At 38.9% G+C, this 23,002-nt stretch overlaps 1 protein-coding gene across 1 annotated transcript in view; it reads left to right on the forward strand.

Annotated features, from left to right (window-relative positions):
* Positions 1-22,209, forward strand: part of cpt1a2b (carnitine palmitoyltransferase 1A2b) — a 45,071-nt gene extending 22,862 nt beyond the window's left edge. The window contains exons 12-19 of the mRNA XM_023266918.3: positions 162-267; positions 926-1,042; positions 10,223-10,387; positions 13,182-13,310; positions 14,167-14,322; positions 14,776-14,889; positions 15,997-16,089; positions 17,746-22,209. Of these exons, the coding sequence (XP_023122686.2) occupies positions 162-267; positions 926-1,042; positions 10,223-10,387; positions 13,182-13,310; positions 14,167-14,322; positions 14,776-14,889; positions 15,997-16,089; positions 17,746-17,874 (1,009 nt within the window). The 3' untranslated portion in view covers positions 17,875-22,209. The remainder of the gene's footprint in view (positions 1-161; positions 268-925; positions 1,043-10,222; positions 10,388-13,181; positions 13,311-14,166; positions 14,323-14,775; positions 14,890-15,996; positions 16,090-17,745) is intronic.
* Positions 22,210-23,002: the final 793 nt, after the last annotated feature.

A 23,002-nucleotide genomic window follows, 5' to 3' on the forward strand; every position in this document is an offset into this window, starting at 1 on the left:
CTTTTACTGTGTGCCTTTCCGCTGCTTTCTCCTCCACCTTTATGTCTCTTTTGACTGCACTATCTAAATACAGGCAAAATGCCCACCCCCACCAAAAAAATAAACAATAAAAGCTGTTTCCTAATAAAATATGTTTTCTCCTCTTCCTTGTCATTTCTCAGGTGGTTTGATAAATCTTTCTCCATTGTGATCTACAAGAATGGGAAGAGTGGCCTGAATGCAGAGCACTCCTGGGCCGATGCACCAACAGTGGCTCACCTTTGGGAGGTAGGTGCGACTGACTTGTGAATTTGCACCTACAAGCATTTATCCATCACGGTCAGTTAACCAGAAGTGAAAGATTTTTGTTCCTGAGAAGCAGCTGTGTTTAGAAGAGAAAATCCTTCCCTTACCAGAGTTGCACCACATCGTGTCACTACTACTGTTGCAGCTGCTGTTGGAAAACAAAAAAGAGATCTCACTAAGAGATAGATATGGATAAGGCTCGATAAAATGCTGCTTCCCAGAAGTCAATGGTATATAATTTAACAATTCCTGTTTTTTTTTTTTTAATTGTTGCTAAATAATTTTTTTGACTCAGAATCATCTACAAGAATTCCAATGTACCTGTACTGTGATGTACCTGTGCAAATGTCAATAAACTCTATTCTGTTCTATTCTCTTATCTCTCGGACTGGGTTTGGCCTGGCGATGTTATTGCAGCGGTTTCCTTTACTATATTGAAATCACATCCATCACAGCAGCTGGTCCCAGTGTAGAGAATTAAGGCTAACTTGCATCCTCTAGTTATTTCACCATTTAGCTGCCATGATACAAATCCCCACTATGCCCTTTCAGTGTCTCTAAACAAGCGACGGTGAGAAAATAAATTTGATGAACATTTAAAGATTAATGAGTAATTGTGTAACTGCATTTCACTCTCCAGTACACCCTGGCCACAGATGCCTTCCATCTGGGCTACACTGAAGATGGTCACTGTAAAGGCGAGGTGGATCGTTCACTACCCCACCCTCAGAGGCTTGTCTGGGACATCCCCTCAGAGGTATGAACACAAGATTTCTGTCAGTAGTTTTCTTTGGAGTTACACCCACTCAACACTTCAGAATCTCATGTGTATATCTGTGATAATATACGTTGTTAGTAACTTCAGTGAAAGTAGTGACATGTCCCATGACTATGCCTGAGTATGTCATGTAAGCAGCAGTCTTCGTTTCACTTTGTTATTTTCTCTGTTTGAAGAGAAAGTCCTTTTAAGACCTCTTTGAGTTTGAGGGGTCTCCTGAGCAGTTGAAATCTTCTTACTTCAATGTCATACCTGATGCCCATCTAACCCTGGCAGCTTTCAGTTGGGAGTAGATCCAGTTCCAAAACAGAGGTTACAGAAAATCAAACTTAACCTTGGCAAAAGAAACCAAAGCAAAACACAGTAATCCCTGTTGGTCAATGAGTAAAACATCAAATTGAGTCAAATTAGTAAAAAGCTGACCAGATCAATCAGCAGTTTTTGAATTTTAATCCTTGACTTTCCTATACGGGAGGTCCTCAACTTACATCAGAGTTTCGTTCCTGATGATCTACGTAAGTCGATTTTCACCTTAAGTCAGACCTCCGACGAAAGTGTAAACAAAGCCGTTACGTGCATCACGATATCGATCAGTTCTTTGGAAAAGTCACGAATATCAATGACTTTCATGCATGTATGAGTCATTTTACAAGAAGATAACAGAATATTGCTATTACTGATATTGTTGTTGATGTTGAAGTTTCAATGTTTATTGTTCAGTTCCAGATTTACCTAATGTCAGTGAACGTGCCGTGTTTAGTTCACTGTCCTCTGATTGGCTGAGAGTCAGCAATAGTGTGTGTGTGTGTGTGGAGCGAGTGAGCCAATCTTGTCTGTGAACTTTACCTGTAAGGTCAGCTGAAAATATCAGCTTTTTATAACCCAGCAGTCTATAGGAGAGTATGTAGCCACTTCAAAGCACCCTCTCCTTGAAGCTATTTGTGTAATTAAATAATAGAATAGTACGTATTACCATTGTTCATAGTGTCTTCCAGCTCAAATGGTTGCCAAATGAGCCCTTCACATGACATGAGGAAGCTGGACTCACATCAGTTTAAATTAAAACAACCACAAACTTTGACTTTCATTTCAATTTTCTGCTAAAAAAAGAAGTGGATGTCAGTGGAAATATAAAACAATAGCAGTTGTTGTGACCTTATTGAGCCCTCCTCCTCTGTGGAGGCAGGGCAGCAGGGTAAACACTGTACACAGGAACTGAAGTGCAAGTAAGTATTCTGATAAGAGATGCGGGTCAGGTTTGATCAAAAGACAGGCTTTGCGGATATAATATTCCAACTTCTGAAATTTTGCCTTCTAGAAAAATGTGTTCACTTATTTTGTTCGTTTTTCAATACCTGTTCTTCCTGTATCGTAGCTCACCGCCCGCTGACATCCTGAGAGAAAGGAAGCCAAACATTTTTAATCCTTATCAACTTCCACAGGCCGCGGTACTAAGCAAAGGAAACTGCTTTTACTTATTCTGTCACATATAAGCACAGTGTGTAAATAAAGGTGAACACTGCCACACTTGGGTCTCAAAACCTACCTTTGGTTAACTTACATCAACTTCTCTCTGTCACTGTCAGTACCAGTGAAAACTGAGCATGATGTGATGAGTTAAATGCAAGCCTAATTGTATTTGATTACAGTAGTTTGTACATAATTAATATTTTTACTCCTCCAATGAACGGTGGAGTTATGTGATGATCGGCGTACGTTTGTCTGTCTGTCAGCAACATTACTCAAAATGGACTAACGGATTTGGATGAAATTTTCAGGGAAGGTCAGAAATGATACAATAAAATCTGGATCCTCGGATTTGTTAAAGATTTCTGTATCATTGTGAGATAGTGGCACGGCGTCACTGTAACCGTGACAACAAGTCTGTTACTACTACTACGTCAGCTGCCTGCAGACGATCACATGGTTGTGATCCCACTACAAATCCACTGCTGTGGACTTATCGGGGCTTGTCTGTTGGAAATGATACAAGGAACAATTGATTTAATTGTGGGGGTGTTTCTGAGTCCCATCAATCCCTTTCACCCGCTACATATTTAGATCATACAGTTCAGTATCTGTACATAACGTACACATGCAGAACACACGCCTGTGCTCAGTGTAAGGTCGTTTTGTTTGTGGGTACATTGATATTAAATGGACAGGTTCTATGATGCTGTTATTTCTGAGACAAATTTTTCAAGATTTTAGCCGTCAGAAATGATACGACTAAGCAGTCTTGGAGGAGTACTGCGCTCTCTGAGTGCTTTTCTTGTTATGTGAGCCATCCCCCTCCCTCAAATTATTTCCTGTTTAAAATATCAAAACCAGTGAAACCCAACAAAACAAAAAATGGGTTTGACTTTAAAACCATGACGAAACATTTTAGTGACTGGGATTTTTGGTTGTCTGCACAGAGCACCAGATGTAGTTTATTAAATTTGTTTTTATTGATTTTGTCAGATAGGAGCAGTGAGGAGAGGCAGGAAGTTTGAAAGAGAAAGGGTAATGACATACTGTTAATGTCCTGCCAGCTGGGAATCCAAATGATGACTCACTACTGAGAGCACATGCCCAGTGCTCTGCTATCAGATCGCCCACCGCCAGCAATTAACTCAACTGCCTGTTTAGGAGAGCTCTTCCATCAGGGAGTAAAATAAGTTTTAGACTAGCTTAGCCATCAGAGTGCTGTATATGTGCTGTATTTGGCAACCATCTACCATGTGTCATGTACCACTCAATCCAATTTAGTCCAGACAAGCTACAGGCTGTTCAGCTCTCAAGTAGCGTTGAGGTAGATGAGAGAAACATCTGCCCATTTCATGCACAAGTAGGTGGTGAGCTTGATGATGATACAGCCCCACATTCAGTTCCAGACTGTAGGTGAGAGGGAAAAGAATTAGATGTGCGCTATAGCAGGTCTGACTGTCTGCACTAAAATAGCATTTTGCCACAGCAGCATTTTGAGTACACCAGTACAGTATAGAATTTTTTAAAAAGTAGTGCAAAATGAACAGTTACCTCAGCATATTTTGGCACAGCAATATATTGCTATGCTGTTGATGGAAAATTCCATTCCAGCAGCTTCATGTTGGGGTTTGTTTGGCGCCATCCTCTGCTGATAAGATCTCCCACTCTTGGCAGTAGTATTCTCTTATATAATACCTCTCTGCCACTGTCAATAGCAGCTTTAGTATCATTACTTTCTTTTATCATTATTTCAGGTCAAATAATCAGCTGCCGACACTGCTAAAACTGCTATCATTTTTCCTGCTGCTCTGGTGTAAAAGCTCTTCTTTTCTCTACTGTTCTTGATATAAAATTGGACATTTTTGGAGTGTCAATTGATCGCAGTTAACAGTTTGGTGAATCTGGCTAGGAGCACTGATGAAAGCAAGCTTTACAGAAAACTAAGAGGTGTTTGAGAGTACAAAAAAGTACCTGCCCATTTTGCTGGAAGAATCGTAACTATTTATGTCGGTATATAGGCATTGTGTTAAATAGCTTGGCAATGATTGTCTCGTTCACATCTATGTGGAAAATCATGTCCAATCATATTCATGCAGCGCAGATGTTATAATCTGACGTTCTTACTTTGCTGATTACACTCTTTTCATTACCATTTGTTTTAAAGCAGCAGCAGTTGTTAGTGATTTTAGATTGTTGATATTGTTTCTGTCTTTTAATGGCTGAAAATATCCCCTTTTGAATAATGGCCAAAACATTATTGTGGGGTCTGTCGTAAAAATCATAAGAGGTAATAGTTTTGACATTGAAATTTAGACATTAAAGATTAATTTTCAACTTCTATTTGTAGTGAACTTGTCAAGACGATAATTTAAAAGTTGTGGGAAGATTTATTTCCTGTTGGTGTGTCATCAATGAGCAAGAAGGCTGGAAAGAGCTGTGAGCAGGAAGTGACATAGAGGGTGTTGTCAGAAATAAAAGTAAATATTTAAAGAGTCCTTATTGTGGTACCATAATAAGTATGGGTCCCCATGCCTGTGCAGAGACAAATACTACTCAGAATCTGCCCTCAAGGGAGCAGCCAGGCACAATCCAGCACTCCAAAGGTCGCACATTATTTGTTATCACCAAGGACCTCTGAAACTGATGAAAGCTTTCCTCATTCACACACCATGCCAATGGAAGTTCACCCACTGGTACAATAATCTGTCACAAACAGACTGCAGTACATAAGAGTAAATTTAAAGTAACATTACAGTAAATATAAAAAAAATTTCTCTGTAGAGGAAGGAAAGGAGGGAAACCATGTCACTGCCTTGACAAAATCTGAATTCAAAATTGTTTTGGAGAACTGCAAATTACATATTTTTACTTCAATTTGTCACGTGATATGAGACAAAAACTGATGTCAATTGCTCTTGTTTCTTTATCAGTAACTTCAGTGTTGACAAGTAGCGATTAAAGAGTTTGAAAAAGACTTTATCAAACCCTCACTACATAGGCCCCTTTTCCACCAAGCTGGTTCCAGTGCTGGATCGGAGCCAGAGCCTAACTTGGCACCAGTTCTTTGTGTTTCTACCAACTAAGCAGTGACTCCAGGCTCCAAAAACTGGTGCTTAGCAAGTGCCAACTCTTTGCTGGGCCAGAGCTAAGCACCGAGTACGTCAGGGGCTGGGGTCGGGGTTACAGTGACCAACAATCAACAGCGAAAAGACAGAATTGCCATTTTTAAACAGCTGAGCTAGTAGTAGTAGTAATGTTTAATATTAGTTTTGAAAACCGGTAAATATGGTCACCAAATCCAAGCAGCAGTGGTCTGAGGAGATAAACAGTATAAAGATAAACATAGATATTATCATTAACTTATTGGGTTTGTTTAACCGCTATGTAATGGATGCAAACGTAGTCGAAGCTAAGTAGCCAAGCTAACACTAACACATTCACTGTTAAGAATTTAAACATTTTTGACAATTATCTGTCTTCTCAAACGTAGTCGCTGTTGCCTGTGACTACGATGAAGATAGGTAGCTATTAACAGTTTGATTATTTGCTCCTGCATCCCAATGTAGGCTCGCAAAGTCAGGAACCGCACTTGCATGGTTACGATACGCGAGCGTTATTGAACGGTTACACATGCAGCGACGTACTGATGTTTTACGGTGACGCAATGACGTGGCTGTAGCTTGGCTCCTTGCCAGTGGACAAGGAAACCGGTTCTTAGGACGCAATTTGAGCTAACCGAGCACCAGCACCGAACTAGCACTGAGTTCTTCTTGGTGGAAAAGGGGTAATAGAAGCCATAGGATGTTAATTTTAGTGCTGCGTAATCATTTAATATGAAAGTAACTCCTAAGGATATGAGTCTAAATATCACACACATCAACAGCTTGTTTCAGCTCGTCACCTGTTATTGTTAAAGTGAAAGTAAATAGCTATAGAAACTTGATGCCAACTTTGCAGGTAATAATTATTGAAAAGAAAAAGTACAATATTAGATTGCGAGGGCCCTCCAGGGGGAAGTCTCTATGTAGTTTTTGCAAGAAGTTCATGAGTTCAGAGTAGCTTGGAAGAGCTCAACAGTGACTCATGTCACTCTGCAGCGGAAATTGCAGTGCTTATTGCTACCCGAAGCAGATGCGTTAGTGTCACGTGCGAGTGTTTCACGGTTCGTTAGCAGACTTTATTATTTTTATAAGTGATGTATATCAAAAACATGCTGATGTGTTTATTTATTGGCGATAAATGCTCAGTGTAGTAAAACATTGCACAAGCAGGAAGCTGACACATCCTGAGAAAGCTAGAAAGAAACTCTTTTGGCATGTTCAGACAGAGGACAGGTTATGTAAGCAGAGAGGGAAAATATTTTAGCTTTTAAAAATACGGGTTTGATGGGCTGATATTGACACTATTGCATGAGAAGCACGATTAAAAGAAAGTGGTGGGTGGCGGAAATAAAAATAATGCGTGGAGGTGAAAGAACCAGGGAGTGGGTGAAGGCTTGTTTTTAATTACAGCAGTAATGATAAAGAGTAAATGATAAACATAAAGCTACTGAACATTGACCTGAATGGTAAGAATTTTATTGTTTAGTAATTGATGAATGAATATCTACAATCTCATCCTCTGTGTGTGGTTTGTGAGTGAAGAGGACAATTAAAAATCCTCCAAAGAGTGATACAAGTTTGAAGCTATTTCCAGGTTCAAACTATAAACTCACACTTCCTTTCTGAAAGGAAAAAGAAACTGAGTCTTGTAGTTCACCTTAACTTCACCGGTCTTCTGGTACAGTTTGCCTTAAAAATACTCACAAAGCGTGACTTAATATATATAAAGCTAATACAGTACATGTGCAGTATGTCTGCAGTTCGGTGAGAGTTTCAGTTAGTTTAAATGGTAATCATTAAAACAAATAAGTAAACAAACCAGCACTCTGACACGGTGTGGACTGAGAGGTGGTTTCCGATATCAAAAGTCCCACCGATCTCACTGCTGTGGCATGTGATCTATTCAGGCCTTAGAGAGCAGGCTGAGGGGATGGACTGGGATTTTCCCTGCACTGTTCTCTCAGCTGATGGCCTTTCAAAGCAGACCGTTATCCAGCCTCTGCTTCCACATTTGAAGATATTAGGATCATAAATCTGCGACTGAGCAGAAAGAGGAACAATAAACAGAGGAAGTAGAAATGAGATTCACACCATTGTGTCCAGTTCATTTTCCCGGGTCGTGTTTGATGAGCGCTTATCTCACATGTTTCCAGTGTTTCGACCTGAAAAGCGTCTGGAGCAAATGGCACAAAGGCCCTGTTAATCTGTGTAGTAACGGTGTGTTAATGTATGCTATCAACCAGGGGTGTCAAACTCATTTTAATTCAAGAGCCACATTCAGCCCAGTTTGATCTTAAGTGGGCCAGACCAGTAAAATTACAGTATATAAACCCATAAAACTCCAAATTTGTCTTTTGTTTTTGTGCAAAAAAGTATGTTCTTCAAATGTTCACATTTAATGAACAAAACATTATGAACAACCTGAAATTTCTTCATAAAAATGAATTCAATTTCAGCAATAATATGCCTCAGTTTATCTTTTACACATTACAACTTCCAGATCACAATGTGTCTACAAAGATACAAAACATATAGTCATAATCAAAACAACAACAGTTGGACCAAAAACAAGGCAAAATTTTACAAAAATGAGATACTAAATAACAACAGCGAAAAGAAAATGACAAAAAATGAGACATTTGATTGCACACAAAGAAACAAAAATACCCCTGATGAATGTTATTCAGTTTAGTGAAGGTTTTATTTGAAGTAGTGATGGATTTTACTTTAACAAAAGCTTCAAAGTGTACGGCACGCAAATCTGGCTCCACAGCTTTAACATTTTAACCCTTTCTGGTGTTTATAGCAGCAAAAGTCATCTTAAGGACTGGGTGAATAATGAAGAAGCCCAGACTGAACTTTTCTCTCAGCTCTTATAGTGTTGATTAAGAACTGACACCATCAACTTTGAGGTAGTTTTCCATGGTGGTGGAGTGGTTTCTAAATGTTCACAGACAAGACTGAGGAAGCAAACATCCTGGACTCAAATCAAACAACAGCAACCGAACTGAGGAAGTTCATGTCCTGTGTTTGTCAGAGAGTTGCATCAGTCACAACGCAGCAGATTAATGAATGTGTATTTGTGCCAGTGCTCTGTAAATATCAACTGGACAGGAGAAGGCGTGAAATCAAACTCCTGTGATTGAGTTATCAAAATACATGACCTTATAAGAACTAAAGGAGCGGACTTTGCTCAGACTACAGACTTTACATTGACTCACGTCTCTCTTGGCGACAATTTAAGGTGTGTTTGATGTGGTGAGCCATTTGATTGCTTAGAAGTGTGTGTATTGTGTGCTGACATGTTGTCTATGTAGTCATATATATACATATACTGCGCAGCAGCCTGAGCTGTCATTGGCAGGGCAGCTCAAATGTAATTTCATTGCATATGAAAACGTGCAATGACAAATAAAGCATCTATCTATCTATCTATCTATCTATCTATCTATCTATCTATCTATCTATCTATCTATCTATCTATCTATCTATCTATCTATCTATCTATCTATCTATCTATCTATCTATCTATCTATCTATCTATCTATCTATCTATCTATCTATCTATCTATCTATCTATCTATCTATCTATTTATCTATCTATCTATCTATACTACCGTTCAAAAGTTTGGGGTCACCCAGACAATTCCATGTTTTCCATGAAAACTCACACTCATTGACACAATTCAACACCATCAGCTAACACAATGTAGCATTAGAACACAGGAGTGATGGTTGCTGGAAATGTTCCTCTGTACCCCTATGGAGATATTCCATTAAACATCAGCCATTTCCAGCTTGAATGTTCAACTAGAGTTATCTTCATTGAAAAAAAACTGTTTTCCTTTCAAAAATCAGGAAATTTCCAAGTGATCCCAAACTTTTGAACAGTAATGTATGTGTAATAAAGATATTTCTGTCAGTGTTATACATAATATATCTAATTTGTTACAGGGAAAAGTAAATTTCCCACACACAAACACAGTGTGACTGCAGATTGTATCAGTATGCTCAAATTTTACACTAGTGAACAATAGACTCCTTCCTCTGACCTGCTTTCATGACCATTCCCCTTCCCATTCCTAAAAAATACTTGAAACATCTAATGTCCAACAGTTTGCTCACATTGATTCAGTTGCACTTAGCAGGTCTTGAAAGATTAAGGGGTGCTTTCCAAAGCATTTCATGGTTCCTTTATTTCTTCTTTTGATGATAAAAAACCTTGTGGCAATGTTCAAATCTGTCAAGATAAAAACAATGTGGAGAGGGCGAACTGTTACACTCAAATGTCCAGATAAAGCGTCTCCTTCATGTTCGTCCACTGAGATAACCTCCTGCCAATATACCTGCCATTTGTGGGTACCGTTTGTAAGATAGTCATCGCACACCTGCTCTTTCCCCATATTTGCACCAAATTTCCCCGCCATTTTTGTTGGACTCTCACATCTCTGCAACTGGAAATTCATTTGTGTTTGTAAAAAACCTTGACAGTGTGGTGTGGTTCAGTTTTTTGTGTTTTCTAAAAAACCTGAAAAATTTTAAGAAAGTGTTGATGTGGTGTCTGAAAGTCTGTTTCTCTGCCTCTCAGGTTCAGGCTCAGGTCTGCACTTCTCTGGCTGTTGCCCAGGCCCTGGCTGATGACGTGGACTGCCATGTGTTTCCCTTCAGAGAGTTCGGAAAAGGACGGATCAAGAAGTGTCGGATCAGCCCCGATGCATTCATCCAGATCAGCTTACAGCTGGCCTACTACAGGGTAACACTTTGATGGTCGCAAACACTAAACATGCGTCTCGATTAGAAATGTTTCATTAGGTTTCAGTCCAGAAACCTGATGTGTTTGAAATCTATAAAGCGAACAGAGAAATCACAATGACTTGGTTTATTATCATTCAGCACACACTTTCATTCCGGTTGAATAAATGTCATTATAGATGTTGAGGGTTGATTGTGTGGCTAACTGCACATTCATTCACATTAACAGTGGTGCTGGTTCAATGAAATTAATGGGAGTGAAAGAAGCAAAAAAAGATTTGCTTTTATATTGTCTAATGATAACCAAGGAGAAATTAGGGATGATGTTCCACACATTTCTCTGTACTTTGTAGTCTTTCTTCTGCAGCTCCGTGCAATTGAAAAGTAAAAAAACTGTATTTACAGCTCCAGATTTTTTAAAACTGGTCGCTAAAACTGTGAGCTCTCGGCAAATCAGACGTGCTAAAACCCCGCCCCCTCAAAGACCCAAACAGGAACTTTTTTGTGGTAGAATAATTTCCCTGGAACTTAATTTAGACTCAGCACAGTCCTTGGGTGAAGGTCCTGCTGTGGAAAACACCCTTGAAAAAAACAAAAAGCGAAGGTTACTTTGACATTAGGTACAATTGCTCTGTATCATGTCCAGGTATGACGAGCTGCAGCGTTCACATTAATGTTCAATTACACACAGTAACACACAGTTAAAATGGTTTTGTTGTTAATGAACAGATGAGGAGGACACTTGCTCTGCTTCATTATCATTATGACTTCTCTCTAATTGATTTCAGATGCTTTTATCCAACCAAATAATGCTTCTCTAAATTGTTGATTCATGCAGGGCACTGATTTTGTTTGTACTCTCTGAATTTAGAATGTCACTCAGACTTCTGACACGTTTAAAGTCAACAGTTTGCTCTGGCTGAGCACCTTTATGTACACAAACCTAGATGAGATTTGCATTCACTGCCCTGTTATCTTATCTGCACTGGTTGGAGCGACACAGACTTGTATGCTGACTGGTTATGGACACACTTTTTTTTTTTTAAATTGCAAGTTTGTAGACATTAGCCTGACAAAACCTTTAACCTTACCTTTTTCTCTGCATCTGCACTCATCATCTGTAAGTTCTAGTCTTCTGTGTCCTTAAAGGGCCGCATGGTAAAATTTTAAATCTTTACTATAATGATTAATCACGTTTGCTCAAGGTGTTATATGTCAGTTTGTGCCGGTTGCCTTCTCCGGTTCTCCACGATGTGAAAGGAAATGCCATGTGTATTATTAATAATTCATAAAAATGAAGACTTCCAAATGTCCAGATGTCAGTCTCTATTGTTGAGACAGATGGAATTACAGTCGAATCTGTTGACTTAAAAGTGTAAACACTCTAAAAACATACTCCCACTGCAAACTAGCTGTGAATACTTAATAGGACTGTAAGTTTTGGTCATAATGGATCATTTCAAGTTCCTGGTACCTGGACTCTGCCTTCCTTTAAATTTATCTGTCTTTTGTGAATGATTTATTTATTTTTTCTTTTCATATTCAGTCTAGAAATAGTTTTGTAATTTCTGCCTGGAAGCATTCCCTCAAAGCAAATTTTCCTGGCCAAATCTGTGTGGCCATTTTGCTTCTTGTCTTTCCTGTTTATCTTTATGTCTGTTATCTTTGTGATTTTTTTCTTTTCCCCGACGTTCATCTGAGAGTAGATACAAGGTAGGTAGGCAAGCAGCACTAAGGACTTTGCCTAAGGTTCCTCACTGGACAACTGCAATCTGATTGGGATTTGAAGCAGCGATCTCCTGTGCCAAAGTCCAAGAGTGTTGATCACTGAGCTATGTAGCTGCTTCTCTTCTCCTGTCTGACCCTGACTGTAACAAGTCTGAATCATCTATAGCAGGGGTGTCAAACTCATTTTAGTTCAAGGGCCACATTTGCCCACTTTGATCTTAAGTGGCCCGGACCATTTAAATTACAGCATATTAACCCATAAAACTTCAAATTTTTCCTTTGTTTTCGTGCAAAAAAGTATGATCTTCAAATGTTCACATTTAATGAACAAAACATTATGAACAACCTCAAGTTTCTTCAGAAAAATAAATTCAATTTCAGCAATAATATGCCTCAGTTTATCATTTACACATTATAACTTCCAGATCACAGTGTGTCTACAGAGGCACAAAACATTTAGCCATGATCAAAACAAAAACAGTTGGACAGGAAAGGACAAAAAGCAACAAAAAAAAACAGACAAAATATTAGAAAAATGAGATATAAAATGACAAGAACAAAACAACAAAAAATGAGACAATAGGACACAAAACAAAACAGAAAAGAGACAAAAGATTAGGCAAAAAAGTTAAAAAGCGCCAAAAAAATGGACAAACAACAAAAATATGAGACAAGTGACAAAACTCAGACAAAAAAACAACAGAAACAAGACAAAATATTACAAAAATGAGACACAAAGCGACAAAAGAACAATGAGCAACATCATGTTTTACTTTTTGATCGAAACAACTTGTCCAAAAATTATTTTAAATTTATAGTTTTAAAAATTTACAATTTGCAGTTAATGTCTTCTCTGGAATTTTTACTCTTTACAAAATCATCCCACGGGCCAGATTGGAGCCTCTGGCGGGCCGGTTTTGGCCTGCGGGCCGCATGTTTGACACCCCTGCTCTATAGCCAGAAATGTCTGCCAAGATGGCCAGTGTCAATTAGTACTAACTAAAGCTGCCATCTTTTTTCTATTTTCCCATCTTCCTCTCCACCCTCTCCTCCTTTTCTGTCACCAGGATCGTGGTGGTTTTTGTCTCACTTATGAGGCATCAATGACCCGTCTGTTCAGAGAAGGCCGGACTGAGACAGTGCGATCCTGCTCCAACCAGAGCTGTGCCTTCATCAAAGCTCTGGAGACTGGAGAGGTACTCGTGAATCACTTGATAGATCTGTCTTTCATGTAACGCCGTCTGGCCCTGGTATCTGCCCAAAGTCAACATGTTCCTTATCACAGTCTGGCAAGTCGACGCCCACCCTCAGGCTTTATCTGGTGCTACTCGAAACAATCTCGCACCACATTTCACTTCAAGCCACTTTTGAAAAATATTATAAAATAAGATTTGTATCCACACAGGTCAAAGCCTGATCATGAGGCTTTTACCAATAACGGTCCTTAACATCCCAGAGTGCAGTAGAGACAATTGGGTGTCCAGAATCTTACCTCATTCACTTTGCTCTACAATTACACATCTATTACAAACTAGAATGTCTGTAAAAAGAATATCCAGTGAAGAGTCTGTAACAGATTAGTTTTATGTGGTGTAAGGAGTCACTGGATGTAAACAGAAGTTTGGTTTGCTCACAGCAGTGTTAAATATCTTTAACCTCTGAAGGCTGCAGGCTTTATATTAGCATCTTCAACGTGAGGCAGCTCCACACGTCAACGCATGATAGCAATTTATAATTATTAACCCCAGACACAGGCAGGGTTGGTCAGGGTCTAACAGCTAATCACACTCTACATCTGTCCACACCTCAGACAGTCAGCCAGGTTGGGTCATCAGATCTATCAGAAAACTCCCATTTTACTCAGTAAACATCAGATATTGTTGCTCCTTAAAGTCCAAAACTTAAAGTGAGTTTATTGTGACTGGGTTTTCTGTTAGCAAGTATCTGCAACTTTGCTGTGTTTTCCTTATTTTTTGTAAGTTTAAAGGCTGTAGATTGATTGTGTGTGATTTTATTTGAAGGATTTGATGAAAATGTGATGTGTTTTGACAGGGAGAGGAACAATGCAGACGTCTCTTCCGAGTGGCTTCTGAGAAGCACCAGAACCTTTATCGAATGGCTATGACTGGAGCTGGAATTGACAGACACCTCTTCTGCCTCTACGTGGTCTCTAAATACTTGGGGGTGGAGTCACCTTTTCTCAAAGAGGTAAACCTTTAGTAAGGGCAAAGCTAGCACAAAGAAAATGTCCACATCTTTTTGAATCATTATGCTGAGGAACATGACGGCTCCAAATCCTGTCACATAATAGCCCCAAAGAACATCTACAGACACTATAAATAAGCCATCATTGGAGATATGGAGTCTAAATCCGGATGGATGGATGGATGGATGAATGGATGGATGGATGGATGGATGGATGGATGGATGGATGGATGGATGGATGGATGGATAGATAGATAGATAGATAGATAGATAGATAGATAGATAGATAGATAGATAGATAGATAGATAGATAGATAGATAGATAGATAGATAGATAAACTTGATGCACAGTGCTATAAAAAACACTTCTCGTCTTCGTTTGGCTACTCTTGCTGCCAGCTGGACTGATCTTCTTCCACATCTTCTGCTTCAGTCCATTTGTCTTTTGTCCCTCAGGTTTTGTCTGAGCCTTGGCGCCTGTCCACCAGTCAGACACCCGTTCAGCAGATGGAGCTGTTCGACCTGAAGAACAACCCGGACTACATATCGCTAGGTGGAGGATTCGGACCTGTGAGTAACTTACACTTTCCTCTAGTTGTAACTGTAAATGTAAGCGACGAGAACACAGTTGGTGTTTGGTTTTATATTGTCAGATTCTAACTACAGGCGGTCCTCAGTTTACGACATCCTCGACCTACAGCGTTTCGTTGTTATGTCGGAACTGGTTATGTGGAACTAGTTGGTGAGCGGAGCAGACGAATATGTCATCACGCAGCACTATAAGATGGCTTTGTTTATATTCTCTGGTTGTACGCAGCCTTGGATTGTGTTACATTCACTAACTTTTTGCCCTTCATTATTCTAACCCAAGCATAAGTCAGACTCTTCTGATGCTTTGAAGAAAAGGAAATCCATCTCCATGTGTGCTGTCTTCACTGCAATGTAAAAGCTGCAGCCGTCCAACTAGTTAAACTTGTGCTGCAAAATTAATTGTGAGTCGTAGCAAACTTGACTTCTTTACTGTGGCTCTTGATACACATTACAGAGTGAAAACTGCAACAAAACAGAATAAAACAACATAAATTCATGTAAATAAATCCTTTTAACTGAACCAGTAAGTCCAAAAATGAAGTTAATTACTTATAACGTTGCCTCTGTGGCGTTTACAAAGTAGAGAGCCGTGCATCCAGAAAAGCGTGCATGTGTGTAAAACTAAACATCAAAATATTGGACAGGAAGTGGCAACTGTCAATAAAATTTCAAAATAAAGGCTTTTTCAGAATAAAAGTGCATCGATAATTCTACCTTAAGGGCAACACACCATGGAAGTGAAATTCGATTTAATAAAACGTTCGAAACAGCGGAACACCGACGAACATCGACATTATTAGGTCAAATAGTAAAAATAGTGCAACATATTTTTTTATCTTCTTCTAAATGACTCATACATGCATGAAAGTTGTTGTTATTCATGACGTGTATGAAGAATGATCAATATCGTGATGCATGTAGCGGCTTTGTTTACATTTTCTCTGGAGTTCCAACTTACGGCAAAAATCGACTTACATAAGAACGGAACAGTGACGTAAGTCGAGGACCCCCTGTACTTGGCTGTAAACACGAGGACACTATTATGTATTTTACAGCATGTGTCTCACATGATCTCTGTCATTTCAGGTTGCTGATGATGGTTATGGGGTTTCATACATCATTGTGGGCGAGGACATGATCAACTTCCACGTGTCATCCAAGCACTCCTGCAGTGAGACGGTAAATAAAGCCTTCGTCGCTGTCGCTGTTGTTTAGAAAGGTTACCCATCACTGAATTAAAACGACAGGAAATCCAGCAGAGATATTTAAGTGACATTATAATTTATAAAGTGGAAAAGGAGAAAGTCATTTGAAGCAAAAACAGACAAGACACTTTTGAACACTGTAAGCTAACACTCCCTTGCAGTGTCATTTTAAAGACATTAAAAAACAAATTTACACGCGTCAGTTTTCAGTTACTGTTGGTTATAATAAATGCAACGTCCAGCCAGACTATGAAATGTTCTTCACAAAACTATTGAAGACGACAGGGATAGTACTGTTTCTTAACCTCCAACTGACGTAGAAATGATGCAGCGATGTGGCAATCCTTTTTACGCACAGACCGGATGTTTCTCTAGTCCTAGTCGACCTATAACATCCTGGCATGATTTACGTTTTCTGTTCAAACACGCTACAAAGCTACAGTTGGTGAGAGGCAGCCGAAGACCTGTGAATCCGTTTGTAACTTCTCATTTTCATCACATTTTATTGTGGTGCTTGTGGCCGTTTTGCATGTCTCATTCTAATCCTTTCAGCAGATTTCCGGTAAAAATGATTGTGTTATTTCTTGGATCTTTGCAGCTGAACCTCTGAAGTCCCCCTTTCAACATCTGGCACCAACATTCTAGCAGCAAATCCTTTCTGTCCTCTAGTGCTGATTGGAAGCAGCTGTAAACAACTTTGTCTCACAACTAAGCTGTGTTGTTATTTAGGCTTTGAAAGAGACATGTTGTTAATTAAAACTGTAAAGTAGCTGGAAAGCCCTCCAGTTTAGACTGACTGCGCCCATTTAGGGAAATAAGGAGACAATAGAGGCGACAGAGTTGATGTCCTGTGTGGTACCTTTGTTCTCAGACTTCAGTTTTGTTTTTACTCACCATTCACTACAGGTTTAGGAGAATATCCTGCTTTGGTTGACAATGAGAATAATCTTAAGAGGCTTGGTTTACCAGAACTATTCAGTTAGGTTTAGGAAAACATGCACAGTTTGGGTTGAACTGTTGCTCTTTCACAAGATGTTTGCCGCTTCTCTTTAATTTATTGGGTGTATTCTGAGTTCAGTGCAGCTGCTGATATTAACCCGGTCATCGTGAACAGTGCATGAGTGTTACTGTTGAATGACGCAGGCTTCATGCATAAAGCAGTTTGCACGCAGCATCATCATTTAATGAGGAAGTATTAGCACACAGTATGTGCACCATTTAGCTTTCGAAGTGTCGTCTTTCATTTCTTCTTAAACCACAAAACACATGACAGGACGGACACCGTTTGTCTCACTTCCTTTCTCACTGTCTCATTTTTACCACCGAATCCTGAAGAGATTCTTAAAGGGAAGTGATTGTTTTATGCTTATGCAAAAGGTTTATGCAAAAACAACAACAACAAAAAACTTCCATCAGCAGATATACAATTTTTGAACTGTCAAATAAGCTTTGTCTTATAAGTTAATTACCTGAGGTTGTTGACTTATGTAACTTTACTGCTCACTCTCTTTGTGTCTTGCTGTCTTCACCGTCTGTGGTTTTGATTGCCTACCCACAACCGCTTTTGTTTTTTCCTTTCCCTTTTCAGTTCCTCTTCACAATGCCTGTTTTCAACTCTTTTCTTTTCTAGGACTCTCACAGGTTTGGAGTTCAGATCAGCAACGCTCTCCAAGACATCATGGCTCTCCTCTCACCTGACACCAAAACGTCTTCATCTCACAAAGCTGCAGCCCAGCCTCAGAGCAAGAAGCTGCTTTAAATCCAGATAATATTCCCCCGGAGAACCCGTCATCCTGATCAGAAAGCACAACCTAACAGTCAAAGGTGAATTTAATGAGTTAAATCAAAGGGAAATCTCAGCCACAGACATAAAAGTTGCTGAGCTCTTTACACCATTTCACCACAAAAAACAATCAGCAGCCACACCTGTCGCATCACTGCCCTGCCGCGCTTGAATGTTATGATTTGCATTCTTCCATTGAAAAGGCATTAAGTTTAAAGCTGTTTCTGCGTGACTGGGCTCGAACAAATCTGCCTGTCAGCTGTTTAGAAGCAACACACACCTTTGTTTGATCTTCGCTCTAGTGTGTAGTTTTTGTATTTAGTTTTGAGAGATGCTGCTTCTAGTCCCTACTTTCTCTGAGGATATGAAACCTGTGACAGGCGATTTTTTAAGAAAGACAAGGCAAAGAAGGAAATCTTTAGAAGCAGAGGAAGACAAACACGTCTCTGACAGTAAGATCCTAAATCTCATTAAAAGCAAAAAGCCCACAGGCATCATTTATAACAATTTTATGTTCACGTCAGTGGAGAGAGGAAGGCAAAAAGGGAGGTCCAACCAAATTAGACCCGTTTATTTATTGTCATTTGATCTGATGTGTTTGACGGGACATGAGGTTTACAAGTTAGACAATGAAAGTCTCAGTCTGATCTTTGAGAACTTCAAGTCGTTACACTTGATGTTCATGTGAAAGTTTTACATAACACCTGATCTCTGGATGAGCAGCCTGAATCGATGCGGAACATTTCAGGTCAGTAGTTTAGCTGTTGTTACGGGTACAATAAACTCTGTAAACAGTATGCAGAAATGTTTTCTACCAGTCAGAAGTTTGGACACACCTTCTCCTCATCCAGTGCTTTTTAATACTGAAGATTAACACTTTTTTTGTTTACAACATAATTCCATATGTATTCTTTTATAGTTTTGTTGTCTTCAGTATTGATCTACGATGTAGAAAATAAATAAAAATCATTGAATGAGAAGGTGTGTCCAAACGTTTGACTGGTAGTGTATTTATCCCACCTACTAACCTACGTGTTAAAACTTTCTGCCACAACACATCTGTAATCTGCAAAGCCATTTTCTTTTTAATTATTAGAAATCCTGTATTGTTGTTATGTCCACATTTGCTTCCGTGGTACACTTTGTGAACAGCAGCTGGCACCGGTATTACAAGACTCCGCAGCGCTGTTAATTATGAAAAACTTGATGTCATTTAATCAGGATTTAAATGTGAATCCATATAGTAGAGGTGGGGATCACAGAGTAGGTTGCCACGTGAGGTCATCTTGGTTTGTTAGCTAGCGATTTAGCAAAACAACATACTGAAAGACAATAATCTATGATGCATCATGATAGTTATGTACCTCAAAAAGCAAGAATTTTGTATTTACTGGCGGGTCAGTCAATTAGTGTCAGTTTCTTCATCTTTACTGCGACTTCCAGTCACTATTCCCATCATATATTTAACAAGTGACACCACAAGGAGTTGACATTTGGTGCCAGTATAGTGATAATGTATCACAACAGGAAGCAATATAAGATGTATTGTGTCCTACCCTTACTGTTAAAGAAACCAGTGACTATAGGTGTCAGATAAATGTGGACTAGAAAAAAAAGATTATTTTCCAGAGTCGAAGGATAAAGAAGGCACTCAAGTACCTCAGACTTGTACCTGTATAGAGCTGGTGAGTGAATTTCAACATTTGTTTGATGGCTTTTGCCTGAACTGTTGAAGTGAGAGACTGGTTTCCTTCGTGAGGTTCAACGCGGACTTAAATGAAACTTCTTGAAACTCGAAGCAGTCACCGATGTCTTTGAACTCCTGTTTCACAAGCAGAGTTTTCTGTTGCACTTCAGCATCTCTGTGTGCCAGCTGGAAGACGTCCAACCATTCTGAGAGCTTTTAGAGCTGCATCAGAAAATAGTCATGAGGAAACCAAAAGCAAAATGATGCAAGACCGACCGAGTCACTGCTTTGCATTTGATTTTACTGGTCGCCTCTTATACGTATTCAGATGTACACGACCATTCAGAAGTTAAGGGTCACTTAGAAATGTCCTTATTTTTGAAAGAAAAGCAGTTTTTTTTTAATGAAGATAACATTAAATGAATGATAAATCCAGTCTAGACATAGTTAATGTGGTAAATGACTATTGTAGCTGGAAACAGCTGATTTTTAATGGAATATCTCCATAGAGGTACAGAGGAACATTTCCAGCAACCATCACTCCTGTGTTCTAATGCTACATTGTGTTAGCTAATGGTGTTGAAAGGCTCATTGATGATTAGAAAACCCTTGTGCAGTTATGTTAGTACATGGATAAAAGTGTGAGTTTTCAGAGAAAACACAAAATTGTCTGGGTGACCCCAAACTTTTGAACGGTAGCGTACATATGCGATGCCTTTTATGTTTTGTTTTCGGGCTGTTTTGATGGAGATCAGGTGATTACGAAAAGTGCAACGCTTTATTTATAGCCAAGTGGGAAGTAAGGGAAGACGGGAGACGTTTAGGACTTTCTCTATTTTTGCATTGTATTGTCAGCTGAGTGTACTGGTTAATGAGGTGTAGATGTTGTAGATAATGTGTGGATGTGTGCTTCAGCTTGCCAGACAGCCGTATTTTACTGCAGGTCAAGAGATGAATAAGAGTAGACTGTGCAGCGTTGGGCCTGCTGAAACCCTTTTTATGTTCCAAATATCCCTACCTGCTCTGAGGAGGTTAGAACTCTCTGGGCAGATATCTGTTCAGATATGAACTATAAGCTTGATCTGTAGTCACGTTGCCCATTAATATAATCTGAAACATGCTGTGGGAATTTGGTTTGGGATGTTAAGGAGAGGAAAAAGGCTGCTGTAGGCTCCTTGTCTTTTCTCTCGCAGTTTTTCAGGGTTAATTTTTGTGTTTATTCGACAGTGACAAAGAGGATAAGTCAAAAACGTGGTGAGAAAGTAGGTCGACTCACCCCAACTACTCGCTTCTTGGGTAACTGTTCTTCTTCAAGATGTAGATATACAAACAGAAATAAAAGACAAGTTGACTCCTGGGCCAATGGGACTTTTTGCCAAGAGATCGATCAGATGTTTCCCTTCGAAAGTCCTCACACTCGACGATTCATCTCTACAGCGTTTCAGAAACACGTGCCTGAATTCAAGTGTTCTCTCAGTTTCAATGCAACCTTTTAATCAATGCAATTCCTAAAGGAAACCTCACAGCGTGTATTTCTAAACTGTTGTCCATGTGTTTGTGTCGGTAAGAATGTAGAATAGTTAGCTAGCCACCGTTAGCATCAGAATGAGCATCGCAGATATACTTTCGGGTTTTTTCTAGACCTGAAATTACCAGAATATATCGTCTTCAGATTAATATGAGAGGCAACATTTGCTAGAAGTGTCCAGAAAGTTCCACTCCTGTAGCTATGCTCTAATATCTCCTTTCTAATAACCTCAGACCACAGTGGCTTCTATTTCTGTCTCAGGTTACACTCTTATGGCTCATTTTCCAAGTTGTTTTCTGCCTTTCTGATTCTTATTGTACGACTTTTCACTGACACAGAATCATGCTGACAAATCAGTCGGTTTTGTACAAGGTTTATAAAGAATTTTTCTACCTCTCTGTGCTCTTTTTCAACAATTTCTGTACGTGTGAAGCCCAAAGGAACCTGCTTGGTGCTCGTTTTTGTTTCATTTTTTGCCTTTATTTAATTACTTTTTTATAAATCTCCAAAAACAAGCTCATGTTTGCATTGGAAACAGTTTGAAACAAAAAATTTTAGATCATCTTTAATTACTCATTCGTTGTTTTGTATATCTTTTTAAGGAAATAAGGGCTTCTTGTAACGTTAAAAAAAACTCTTGTAGAGCTTCAGTTAAATGCATTAAAATCTCTACTGCCTGAAAGATGGAGAACCAGTCCAGCCAATGTGCCTGAGTCTGCTTCACTGTGCCACATTTATTATTCTGAAATGTGTCACGGAGTAAATGATCTTCAGCGGTTTAGAAAATGAGCCTTTTTCAACAAGAAATCAGCAACGCTAGCCTTTAGCAGTAGGTTTACAGTTGACTTCATGTTAGAACTACAGAGAAATATTAACTGTTGCACGTGTTTTTCTGACTTATTGTGATCTTAGATTTGACGTTCTGTTTTTGTCTCTTTAACCTGGTTTACTCGTGATTTCTAAAAGACGCTAATATTGCTCTTTTGGTATGTCATTTTCATTCTAAAACCTATTTAAGTGTAAATTGTGGACTTTGTGAAGGCCTTTAACAGATGGATACGGTGTGCTATGTAAAATAAAATATTTACTCACCCTACACTGTTTCTGTTTGGTTTGTGCTTTATCACTGTTGAATTCATTTATTTATTATCTTTTTACAGATCCTGTAACATAATAATCAGGTATTAATCTAATCCAGGGGTGTCAAACTCATTCTAGTTCAGGTTCCACATTCAGCCCAATTGGATCTCAAGTGACCAGTAAAATCACAGCATAATAACCTATAAATAATCACAACTCCAAAGTTTTCCTTTGTTTTAGTGCAAAAAAGTACATTCTGAAAATGTTCACATTTAAGGAATTATTATGTTACAAAACATTATGAACAACCTGAAATTTCTGAAGAAAAATAAGTTTAATTTCAGCAACATTATGCCTCAGTTTATCATTGACACATCACAACTTCCAGATCACAGTGTCTACAAACACACAAAACATTCAGTCATCTGGAACTGAATGATGTAGTATTTTTACTTTATGATCAAAACAAAAAAAGTCAGACAAAAAACAATGAAAACAAGACAAAATATTACAAAAATGACAAAATGACACGAAACAAAGCAAAAAAAGACAAAATTAGACAAAAGTTGCTTTGCTGCATCCATTTTACCCTCTACTTTTACAATCCGAGAACATTTGGTACTTTATGGTGCATTTTTGATTTTTGTACATTTTAATTCGTAGTACATTTCACACTTTATTGTGCATTTTGTATCTGAGTATATTTTTCTATCTATCATAGTGTAGCAGCATTAGTATTGCATCTCTAATGCTGTACGGCCTCACTTGATGCTGTGTGTCTGGTGGCCAATCACTGAAGAGGGACTGAG

This window comes from Amphiprion ocellaris, chromosome 19 (genome assembly GCF_022539595.1).
Source record: "Amphiprion ocellaris isolate individual 3 ecotype Okinawa chromosome 19, ASM2253959v1, whole genome shotgun sequence".
Lineage (NCBI taxonomy): Eukaryota > Metazoa > Chordata > Actinopteri > Pomacentridae > Amphiprion > Amphiprion ocellaris.